Here is a 13,058-nt window from a genome sequence, read left to right on the forward strand (position 1 = left end):
TCATACAGTCACAGCACTCAAATCACATGATCGTAACCGACATTTTCATTGGTAGGTGGTCTTTCCTCATTGGTCAGTGGACCTGCTCATTTTACGTCTTGCAGTATGTAAAATACTGAGTACATGCTAGCTTCTTCCATCGTGCTATGACCAGAATGAAGATGTATGTTGCCATTACCACTACCGTATAAGATCAGGAAAGACCTTGTAACTCCAAAAAAAAAAAAAAAAAAAAAAAAAAAAACCCTCAATTTTGGAAAAAAATGGCAGTTACAAGGTTTTTCCAATGCAGGTGAGAAATGGAGACATGACACAAATGCAGTTTCATGTTAATTATTTATACTGGATCATAACTAAATTATTACACACCATAAATTTATTAGCACTGCTTTTGTTTAAAACGTCAACAAAGCAGACTTTGTAACGTAAATGTAATAGGGTGTGCTAATTTATAAGAGTTGTGTTCTTACAGAAAAACACCTCAACAGAGATTGCATATTCCTATAAAGGTAGTGTGGGATTTTTTATTTACTTCATAATTAAAAAGTGTACAGATGTGATAATTTTAATAATAATCATTCAATCAATTCTTAGTACATAAAACTTTCCCAATCAGCTTTGGCAGTGTCCGTGCTGCCAACGATATACTTTGGATAGATTTCTGGCTCACTGGTAGGCTTCACTTCAAGCTTTTTCAGAGAGACAAGAAAAAAAATGAAAAGCAGTGCACATTGATCAAACTATTAAGATTTATTAATTAAGTTATTTTGTTCCTCGTTTGCTGAATTTTCCTCATAGGGCAAATTGTCTGAAACTATTATGGATTAAACAAAATTAAAGAAACAATCATGCCATCTTGAATTTTTGATTGTTTTTGCAAAATTTGTATGATTATTACAATCTCTATATCTATCTATCTATCTATCTATCTATCTATCTATCTATCTATCTATCTATCTATCTATCTATCTATCTATATATATATATATATATATATATATATATATATATATATATATATATACACTGCTCAAAAGAATTAAAGGAACACTTTTTAATCAGAGTATAGCATAAAGTCAATGAAACTTATGGGATATTAATCTGGTCAGTTAAGTAGCAGAGGGGGTTGTTAATCAGTTTCAGCTGCTGTGGTGTTAATGAAATTAACAACAGATGCACTAGAGGGCAACAATGAGATGACCCCCAAAACAGGAATGGTTTAACAGGTGGAGGCCACTGACATTTTTCCCTCCTCATCTTTTCTGACTGTTTCTTCACTAGTTTTGCATTTGGCTACAGTCAGTGTCACTACTGGCAGCATGAGGCGATACCTGGACCCTACAGAGGTTGCACAGGTAGTCCAACTTCTCCAGGATGGCACATCAATACGTGTCATTGCCAGAAGGTTTGCTGTGTCTCCCTGCACAGTCTCAAGGGCATGGAGGAGATTCTAGGAGACAAGCAGTTACTCTAGGAGAGCTGGAGAGGGCCATAGAAGGTCCATAACCCATCAGCAGGACCAGTATCTGCTCCTTTGGGCAAGGAGGAACAGGATGAGCACTGCCAGAGCCCTACAAAATGACCTCCAGCAGGCCACTGGTGTGAATGTCTCTGACCAAACAACCAGAAAGACTTCATGAGGGTGACCCAAGGGCCCCATGTCCTCTAATGGGCCCTGAGCTCACTGCCCAGCAGCATGCAGCTCGATTGGCATTCGCCATAGAATACCAGAATTGGCAGGTCCACCACTGGTGCCCTGTGCTTTTTACAGATGAGAGCAGGTTCACCCTGAGCACGTGACAGAAGTGAAAGGGTCTGGAGAAGCCATGGAGAACATTATGCTGCCTGTAACATCATTCAGCATGAGCAGTTTGGTGGTGGGTTAATGATTGTCTGGGGAGGCATATCCATGGAGGGTCACACAGACCGCTACAGGCTTGACAAAGGCACCTTGGCTGCCATTAGGTATCAGGATGAAATCCTTGGACCCATTGTCAGACCCTATGCTGGTACAGTGGCTCCTGGTGCACGACAATTCCTGGCCTCATGTGGTGAGAGTATGCAGGCAGTTCCTGGAGGATGAAGGAATTGATACCATTGACTGGCCACCACACTTTCCTGACCTAAATCCAATAGAACACCTCTGGGACATTATGTTTTGGTCCATCCAATGCCACCAGGTTGCACCTCAGACTGTCCAGGAGCTCAGTGATGCCCTGGTCCAGATCTGGGAGGAGATCCCCACAACACCATCTGTCATCTCATTAGAAGCATGCACCGATGTTGTCAGGCATGTATACAAGAACACAGGGGCCATACAAAGTGCTGCGTACAATTTGGAGTTGCTGCAATTAAATTTGGGCAAAATGGACTAGCCTGCCACATAATTTTTTCACTGATTTTTGGGGCGTCTTTGAATTCAGGGCTCTGTAGGTTGATCATTTTCATTTCCATCAAACGATGTGGCATCCTTTTGTTCCTAACACATTACCCAGTCTATATCAGTATAGATATCCAGGAGGATTTCTTTTTCCCATTGAGATCTGATGTGTTTTCAAAGTGTTCCTTTAATTTTTTGAGCAGTTTTATATATATATATATATATATATATATATATATATATATATATATATATATATATATATATATATATATATATATATATATATAATAAAATTCACTAAGGCAAGACAACCATGGAAAGCGCGGAAGGGGCGTGAATTCACTAAGCCGCCGACAAGTGAGACACCTATGGCGCACGCAGGAAGGAGCCACGCCAACCAACTCCAAGACCATTAGATATGATGACACAGAAAAACCGGCGTCATTTATATTCGTCTGTCGTACAGGTCACATGCAGCTCCGACCCATGTTGACTGTGAATAGAGGCATGTTTCTCGCGGAGGTGAATCGCTATATGCGGCGTGTAAAACTGTTTGCGAGGGGTATCCCATGGGATCCTTAAAACGTTCCTTTACAACTGAGGTTAAAACACAATGAAGTGAGCAGTCTTTAAAAAACGAGTTTTCGGTTACGATGCACGACCGCGTGCACCATAGCAAACTGTTTTACACGCTACATACAGCAATTCGCATCCACGATAAACATGCGTCTTCTTAGATACTCCTGCACTTTGTACACACCCCCCTCCCACCTTGGTCGGGTGTCTTGGTGGATTATATATAGAAAGGCAGCCAAAACCGCACAGAGCAATGAAAAGTCTACGTGAGTCACAGGTACATCTGGACTGTACAAAGACTCGAGTGACGAGTTGGAGGTGGGCACATGAGCATGAGTGTATACTGAACGAGAAACCAGCAGACTAGCATGACGGAGGGAGCGGAGTGGATGTCCTTCTCCTCTCCTCCCGTTCCACCCTGAGCGCCGCACGGACGATTGTGTGTGTTGGTTCGTTCCGTGCATTGGTTAAAACCCAATGAAGGAAGCAGTCTTTAAAAACCAATAAGCCCTGTGCCTCTGTTTCATTACCGTCTCACCTGCTTCACCAATGCAGGCCCCGCAACAGGCGATCCGGCGGCGTCATTCGTGACCGCGGGCAACCGGGTAACCAAAGTCTTTGGGTTCAGGGGGGAGTATGGTTACAAAGCTGAAACTTAAAGGAATTGATGGAAGGGCACCACCAGGTGTGGAACATTTTGCTTCATTTGACTCAACACAGGAAACCTCACCCGGCCCGGACAGGATTGACAGATTGATAGCTCTTTCTCGATTCTGTGGGTGGTGGTGCATGGCAGTTCTTAGTTGGTGGAGCGATTTGGCTGGTTATTTCCGAAAATGAACGAGACTCCCGCCTGCTAAATAGTTACACGACCCAACAGCAGTCGGCGTCCAAATTCTTAAGAGGGGACAAGTGGCTTTCAGCCACGTGAGATTGAGCATTAACAGGTCTGTGATGCACTTGTATGTCCGGTACTGCACGTGCGCTACACTGAATGGATCAACGTGTGTCTACCCGGCGTGGGTATGGATCAACGTGTGTCTACCCGGCGTGGGTAAGCCGTTGAACCCCATTCATGATGGAGACCGTGGCTTCCAATTGTTCCCCATGAACGAGAAATTCCCAGTACGTGCGGGTCATACGCTCGCACTGATTACGTCCCTGCCCTTTGTAAAGCCCCCCATGGTTGGGTGACTTGGTGGATTATATATAAAAAAAAAAGCAGCTGGAACCGCAAAGAACAATGAAAAATCAACGTGAAAACCGACTGAGGCGGTGTTTGGTAAATTAACAGTCAACGTGACTCACAGGTGCGTGTGGACTGTACACAGATGAAAGCGACTCAGGTAGGGAGTTGGTGGCGGGCAGATAAGTGGGCAGTGCGTACTGAACGAGCGCCGTTCAACCCCGTCCTTCGCTTTGGAAGGAGAAAGCGCGACGGCGCTCCTCCAGTTTTCAGTCACGGACAAATGTATGTTGGTTTGTAGCGTGCATTGTTGCAATGTTACTTTTCTTGGTGGTTTATTAAATTATGGATTTTTCAAATGTTTATTTTTTCCTCTGAGCTTAAAAATCATTTAAAAAGCTGCCTGATTATGCGGCGTATGCTACGCCGCGGGTTGGCTAATACAATTTATTTTTGTACAGCCCAAAATCACACAAGATGTGCCGCAGTGGGCTTTAACAGGCCCTGCCTCTTGACAGCCCCCAGAACCAGGGCCTTGACTCTCTAAGAAGAGAGGGGAAAAACTCCCAAAAAAACCCTTGTAGGGAAAAAAAATGGAAGAAACCTTGGGAAAGGCAGTTCAAAGAGAGAAACCTTTCCCTGGTAGGTTGGACGTGCTGTGGGTGTCAAAAAGAAGGGGGTCAAGATTATGTGTTAATGGCCACACATTAATAATGAGAAAAAAAATTATATAACACTAGAGATTCCAGTGGAGTCAACATTATTATTACAATTTGTATTGTTGTTGTTACTGTAATATTTCAAGGTACTTTTTTCAAAGCTTATTGATTTGGTGCAAATAATGAAAGTATATTAATATATCCTTACCCCTGATCTCAGTGGAGTCCACAAAACTCTCTCCAAGCTTACGACCAACTGGAATTTTGTCTGTATCTCTTTCAGAATATTTGTGCCCTGTTCATCCAAAAGGAATCGGGCTACTCCTGGGGCACTCATAGTGATGGCTCTGGTATGAACTGAATCTATGGCGCTACGGATAATCTCTTCAGCAAACTGGCGAGAACATTCATCACCGTGCAACTGCAGAACATATAAAAAGCAAATAAAAGGTAAATGTAGAGACCTGAAACCAATTATTGATTACAGAGCAACTTAACGTGTATAGAGAAGTCAGGAATTTGTTTAATTTCACCATCTATTATAAGACTTAAAATGTTAAGTGGAGAAAACACTTCACGTAAAGCTATACCAGGGTCTTGGGTATTCATCACAAGAAGGTCTAATTTAAATATCCTTTATTGGAAAAAACAGTAAATATTTACATGGCTGTAAAACACAAGATGTGCACTACACTTCAGTGTTCAAACATGTTGCTTAAATGTTTAAATTTATGCCAATACTTTTATGTTATAGCAAAATTCTTCAATGTAACATACATGGGCAAATTTGTAGGTTGCTTTACAGCCCATTGAAGAAGTGCTGTATGTCTCATACAAAGTGATGAAATGAAAAGTAAATGTCCCCTGTATACCTGCATGCCTTTCATATGTCGAGTTAAGCAAAACAAGTATGAAGAGAGACAAAGTATTGCTTATTCTACAAAGATAGCCTAAAATGGGCTGGACACATTTGTTGGTACCCCTAGAAAATACGTATCTATAATAATAACATTGGATAAGAGGGACTTTTCAAAACAAGTGGTTTTCTTTTAATTAATATCACAGGTCAACCTTTGTGCTATCAGTTAGCCGATTGAAGTGGAGGCGTCACTTTGCTGTTTGGTATCATCTGTGTCCCACTCTTAACATGGCCCATTAAAAGCAAAAGAGAGCTGTCTGAGGAGATCAGAAAGAAAATGATATACAAGCATGTTAAAAGGCAAAGGCTAGACGACCTTCTCCAAGCAGCTTGATGTTCCTGTGACAAGAAATGTAAATATTAAGACGTTTAAAATGGTCCATGGGACTGTAGCCAACCTCCCTTGATGGAGCCACAGAAGAAAAAAATGGACTGCAGAATAGGCAGAAGGAGAGTGAGAATGGTAGACAAAAAGCAAAAGGACAACTTCCAAAGAGATGCAAGCTACAACTCCAAAGTCAAGAGATCCATTGGTGTCTGATCACATCATCCATTGCATTTTGAGCGACAGTGTGCTCAATGGAGGAAGAACCAGGAGGACTCCTCTGTTGAAAGAAAAACAAGAAAAGGCCAGACTGGAATTTTCCTAAAATGCATATTGATAAGCAACTATGCTTCTGGGAGAATATCCAAAGGACAGAGGAGACAACACTGGAGCTTTCTGGCAAGTTGTATCAGTCCGGTGTCCACAGATGAAAAAAAGAAATAAAAAAATGAAGCTTTCTAAAAAAAAAAAATACCATACCTTACTGTGAAACATGGAGGAGGTTTGCTTATGTTTTGGGGTTTGCTTTGCTGCCCCTAGTACAGGATGCCTCAAGTCTGTGCAGGAAATAATGAAATCTCTAAACTATCAAAACATTCTGGAGTGAAATGTACTGCCCAGTGTCAGAAAGCTCTGTCTGAGTCACAAGTCATGGATCCTGCAACAGGATAATGAGCCAAAACACACAGGTAAATCTCCCGGGAATCGCGAAGAACAAAACATTGGACAATTCTGAAGTGGCCTTCAATGAGCCCCGATTTGAACCCTATTAAACACCTATGGAAATAACAGAAACATGCAGTCTGAAGAAGACCCCCTTCAAACCTGACACCACTGGTGCACTTTGCTCAGGAAGAGTGGGCCAAACAACCTGTGGGCAGGTGCAAAGGTCTCAGGGAGAGCTCCAGGAATTGCTTGTTTACAGGGATTGCCTCGAAAGGTTGTGCAACAAAATAGTAGGTGTAGTGGGCCTTCATTTTTTTTTGTCATGCCATTTTCATTTCAGTTATTATTTGAAATATCCTGTTAAATCAAAACTCTAAAGCAAATGATGGGTGCCAATTTCTTTTGTCAGTTTAAGTTATTTCAGAGACAATTGTGGGTTCTTTTTTTAATGGAGGGGTACCAACACATTTGCCCATTATATGAAACTTTACAAAGGTGCATATAAAAACATTTTAAATCATACAATTTTTGACTTTAAAATGGTTGATTGAAGCTAATGCACCCCTGTATGACAGAGATCCACTTTACATTTGTATAAAGTACAAGACTGTATTTCAGTAATATCAGATACATACTCTTAATCCAATGATGCCCTCTCCTTCCAAAGGTAATATAGAGACTTGAGAAAGATCTTCCAAGATGGTATGGCAGTAGTTTTGTATGTACTTGAGCATTCCAGGTTCCATGGAAATCACCGTTTCTTGACGAACTTTATTGCTGAGGAAAGTGTCAATTTTGTGTTTATTCTCCTCTTCTAGGCATTTTAGGGTTATAATTTCAATCCGATCATTTTGACTTGAAAACGAATGAGTGCAGAAATGTAAACTATTTACCAGATTTGGCCATTCCTGTAAAAAAACGTCTTTAAAGTCAGCCTCTATAGGGATTGTAAATTTACAAACAGAGGATCCAATCACGTCACAGGCCGCTTTAACCATGTCACCAGAAAGTGCAGTGACAACGATCGTACTGTCAGATACACTGTAAATGGCAGAGAGGTGCTCCTTCTTCAGTGTCTCAAGTATACTCTCTTTAACAGTCAAGTTAGATAAAAACGCCGCCTTGTCAGCATCCAATGAAAACTGAGTTTGTGCCAAGGTAGTCATGAATTGCATGATGTTACTAACCTGCCGTTCAACTATAGCAGTATTAGGGCCACAAATGGCAATTTCATTTTCTGTAATTTTGATACTAATTTCAGAACACTTCTCACATATCTGCTGAATTACATTGCTACACTGTAAAAGTGTAACTTTATCAGAATCAGAAAGTGAAATAATTCTAGAATAAATACGATCATTGCTTGTGCAGGTTGATTTAGCAGTTTCATTGGTGGTATCACATTCACTCTCCATGCCACTGACAGACACTTCCATCATGCAATCCTGATATAGGTCTTCTTCCTGGTTATCACGATTCCCTTCTGTACCATTTGTAATAACTGAAGAATTTTGCACATTGTGTGATGGAAGAAAGCAGTCAAAATATGGTCTGACCAATAAATCCCTCCCGTCCAGTGTAAGCATCTTCTGAACTAATCGGTCAACAGCTGCAAAAGAAAAGAGGATGTAAATAAACATTAAATGATCACTGTGTATGCATTAAACTTTTACAAATGAAACTGTACTAAAAATTCTATTTTACTAATGATGTCACAAATTATAAACGTAATGCAAAGTGCTAAATAATAAATGAAAAATGTATATATTAAGAAAAAAAAAATACCCAAGAAAGACTGGATAATCACTATTACCTTGCCAATTTTCAAGTGTAACTTTGGCCATTCCTCCATCTAGCATAGTTACATCTTTCACAATTTCGCCACCTCCTCGTTTGTTTTCTATGTACAGGCTCAGCATATCCTCCGATGTACAAGAAAGCAAATTTGTCACCAGCACAGAATCTGTCCTTTTTACTTGAACCAGTTCAATTTTTGCTCCATCCAGAACCCGTTTGTTTGCTCTCTCCCTCATTGCTTGAATATCTGTTAAAAATTTGAATTAAAGCACATCAAAAAAAATCTTCAGAAAAGTTTGCATACCAAAACATAACAGGAAAACCTGTAGGTCAATAATTTATTTTTTCTTCAATAAAAACTACTATTTTGATAGTACTATCAAATAATCTTCATTTGTCGTTAGCTCCTTAACAAGAAACTCCATCACAAGGTGCATTACAGAGCACACAGAGTACCTGACCCTGCTGTGAGAGAGTTCCATTTATAAAACTTTGCACATTTATTTTGATTTTTACAATGCATGTGGCCTGGGTTTGCTTCCCGGGTCCACCCTGCGTGGAGTTTCCATGTCCTCCCTATGTCTGCATGGGTTTCTTCCGGGTGCTCCGGTTTCCTCCCACAGTCCAAAGACATGCAGGTTAGGTGCATTGGAAATCTTAAATTGTCCCTAGTGTGTGCTTGGTGTTTGGGTATGTGTATATGCCCTGTGGTGGGCTTGTGCCCTGCCCGGGTTTGTTCCTGCCTTGCACCCTGTGTTGGCTGGGATTGGCTCCAGCGGACCCCAGTGACCCTGTGTTAGGATATTGCGGGTTGGACAATGACTGACTGACTGACTATGCATGCAAATTCTTCATAAATTTAGTTCAAGACTACCCATCATTTATTACTATGTTTTGCCTCTATTCTTCCAATTTATTATTGCCAAGTAACGTACTATTGTTGCAAAGAACTCCTCTTGGTGTTGCATCCATACAAGTAATTAGATAAATACAATTAAACAACACAATATATAGTACCTGACACTGTCACACCATTATATATAGTAAGGAAAGGAGAAGTTTGTTATTTCTGAAATTAGGTACTTTCTTCACAATGACTTGAACTGAAAAGTTGTGTTATTAGATGAAGCATTATTTAGAAAAACATAAAAGCAGTAAATGGGGCAGCAGAACTATCACAAAAATGCCTTAAAATTGACTAAATGCAGGTCAAATTTCATTAGAATGAGGTGCTTGGGACTGAAAAAACAACTTGTCATAATGGAATTGGAACATAGTGTGGCCTTTTAGCATGATCCGTTGACAAAGCCAACTACGGAATACTTAACTCAATGGCAGCATCAATGGCAGTGAGAAGTTTCAACTCTTTCTGGAAACAACAGCTAGCAAAACAGCATCTCTCAATGTCCATATGGTAGACAGTGTTTGGCATTTCGGCATAACTCAAAATGGCACCCCTTGGTGTCCATAGTGCAATCAGTATTATTACTTTTAGGGTCTGGGGAAGTGTCCGGAGCACAGAAAGGAAAAAAGGGATTGCTTTATTAGAGCAAGCTATTGCAACTACTATGGGCGGGCCTTGGGCATTGAATTGTCCTGATTGGTTGATCAAAAGCACTAGTGCCATCTTACAAATCTGTTAGTAGTTTGGACTTTGGAAAGTCATCAGTAAAGATAGAGCACTACACTTCCCACCACATCACTCTTCATAGCTGCCTCCCTGGTGTGCCGTACCATGCACCGCATTGAAGCAATAATCACCTTCGTGAAGTTGCAATAGCTTCAAAGCAACAAGGTGCATGGGATCCCAACGGAACTCGTGACCTTGCAACACTTCGGTCCACTCTTCATAGTCACCTCCACGATGCACTGGGGCATATATTACATCAAAACAATCTTTACACGTCACATATTTTGCATAAAGACGACATTTCCTGCTGTGCAGTGGGAACACAACACACAAAAGGGACCCAGGGCCTACATCGCAAATTAACTCATTGGTTCCAGAAAATGCCTAATGACTATTCTCACGGACTAGAATTATGTCCTGCCCTTGTCTCTTTGCTTTCACACATTTTCTTTTCACAAAAGTGCAATGAAAGAACACTGGCAAACATTATGTGACACAACACCTATTAAAATTATGTATTACCCAGGCCTAATTTGATTCAAAGTGCATGTAAAATGCATTGCTTGTTTATACCTAAGGCAGGAATCGAAGTCTACATTACAATAGGTATGACTGACCATCATAGAAAGAAGTTTGTAGTGTGTGTGAAAGTTGCACAGCTGTGTGGGACCATCAAATCACGATGCAATATTCAGTTAAAAAATAAAAACTTAACATAATAACCAAAATCAAGTGTTTATTTAAAGAAAAAAAGAAAACCTACCATCCTCCCTCTAATGCGGCATCATGAAAATATGTAGACTAGTTTAATATTTTACTGGAAGGAGTATTTGTATTTTTTTCTTTGATTTCTTCAACTCTTACTTTACCATTTGAAACTGATGCTGTATATGGATTTTGTCGATAGTTAAATTCATTCCTAATCCTTACCTAATTCTGACCGGGGTGTGAGGAATTGTACAAGGACCATGCCCTCTTCCAGTGCAGGATGTAATATGTAGTCTTCAGCATCGACTCCAGAGATGTTTTCAATAAAGATTTCCAAAATGTCCATGGGTGTGCTTGGCTTGACTCCACAGAACAAAAGCTTCCCAGGGTCCTTAGGTATCGGCCTCCGAACCCTAATTTCAAAACCGTGGAAAACGTGTACTTCTTTGGACAAGACTCTTTCGGCAACTAAAAAGTAAATAGTTAATAAGAAGTGTCAGATTCAATATGTACCCATGTAACACTGGGTGTGCCGTGTGGAAGATCAAGCTCTTAGCAGAAACAATGCAAAGTTAAGTCTGTTGGACTGAATAAGTCTCCTCTCGTTTGTCACATTTCTTACGTTTACTGCAGTAACAAATACATTTTTCTGCAATTCATTTTACATAAAAGGATCATGTCAATTCACCGCAAACACACACCATACTGTATATGATATTAAAATTATTGGGGAAAAAAAAAATTCAGTTTTTATACAGGATAAGGATTTCAAAGATGCTCAGATGCATACCATGTATTACTATGCAACCATCACCAAGATAAGAGAGAAAAAGTTATTGATCATTATGTCAAAAATTGTTAGTTTTTATTTATTTATTTTTTAAGAATAATCCATATTATACTGTTCTTACAAACATCTACAGGTACACAGGGGATTCCATCCTCACTGGGTGCATCACACCTGGTATGGTGCCTGTTTGGTTTAGAATATAAGGTGGTGAAGGTGGCATACAATATTAATGGCACCCAGTGATCTTTGCTGCAGGACATATAAAAACAAACACTGACTTAGAAAGGTGAACAGGATTATTAAAGACTTCATCCATCTTGCACAGTCTCTCTTTTCACACCTCCCATCTGACAAAGAGTATAGGGTCACTGACACTCATACCAGTAGATTCACGGATGGCTTCTACCAACAGGCTGTCATGTTACTAAACAGCCAATTGCAACATTGAATTGACAATCAGTAACATAACTAAACAGTGTTATAAACTTCAAATGCATGTTATACACAATTGTGATATATCTCTCTATTTTGTGTATGTATGTATGTACCAAATTTTAAATGGTAAAAATTTACCATTTGAAACTGATACTGTATATGAACTATTAATGGCGTTTTCACAAACAAGTTCCACCGGACACATGTTTAACTGGGACACTGTGAAGGTAAAATTCACAGCCAACATTAAGAGTGCCAGAGAGCTGGTTGAATCATGACTCTCTAACGCAGGGGTGTCCAACTCTGGGCCTGGAGGACCGCAGTGGCTGCAGGTTTTCATTCTAACCATCTTCTTCATTAGTGACCAGTTTTTGCTGCTAATTAACTTCTTTTGCCTTTGTTTTTATTAACTTGACTCAGACCCCTTAGTTCTTTCTTTCTCCTTAATTAGGAGCCAAACAATAATGAGACACAAAACAAGCTGCCACATCACCAGCTAACCAGGTTATCTGAACATAAAGAAAGGTGAAGGCCTCAGTAAGGTTGATCTCTCAGGTCACCAAAACATCTGGACGGTGTTCTTAGAAAAAAAAGAAAATCAACAGTTTTGGAAATGTCTGCTGTGGCAGAATGAGAGCAGCAACGAGCCGTGGAATTAAGTAATTGGTTTAATTAACAGCAAGAACTGGCTTCTCATTAAGGAACTGGTTGGAGTGAAATTGGCAGGAGTTTGAAGCCCCAGTTTAGCTGGTCATCCATTGGTTAGTTTCACGTCTCATTTCTGTTTGGCTGCCACTTAATGAAGAAAAGAAATCAATTCAGAGGATTTATTCCATAAAAACAGGGAGATTAACACGAAGGGAAAAGAAGTCAACTAGCAGTAAAAGCTGGTCATTGATTAGGAAAAGGGTTAGAATGAAAACATGTAGCCACTGCTGCCCTCCAGGCCCGGAGTTCGACACCTGTGCTCTAACGGAAATGCCA

At 40.2% G+C, this 13,058-nt stretch overlaps 1 protein-coding gene across 1 annotated transcript in view; it reads right to left on the bottom strand.

Annotated features, from left to right (window-relative positions):
* The window catches only part of parp10 (poly(ADP-ribose) polymerase family member 10), a 58,432-nt gene that overhangs the window by 32,558 nt on the left and 12,816 nt on the right, over positions 1 to 13,058 (bottom strand). Inside the window, exons 3-6 of the mRNA XM_039736415.1 lie at positions 11,072 to 11,317; positions 8,528 to 8,758; positions 7,350 to 8,323; positions 5,013 to 5,225 (exon numbers count right to left, since the gene is read on the bottom strand). Of these exons, the coding sequence (XP_039592349.1) occupies positions 5,013 to 5,225; positions 7,350 to 8,323; positions 8,528 to 8,758; positions 11,072 to 11,317 (1,664 nt within the window). The remainder of the gene's footprint in view (positions 1 to 5,012; positions 5,226 to 7,349; positions 8,324 to 8,527; positions 8,759 to 11,071; positions 11,318 to 13,058) is intronic.

This window comes from Polypterus senegalus, chromosome 15, assembly GCF_016835505.1.
Source record: "Polypterus senegalus isolate Bchr_013 chromosome 15, ASM1683550v1, whole genome shotgun sequence".
In the NCBI taxonomy this organism is placed as follows: Eukaryota; Metazoa; Chordata; class Cladistia; order Polypteriformes; family Polypteridae; genus Polypterus; species Polypterus senegalus.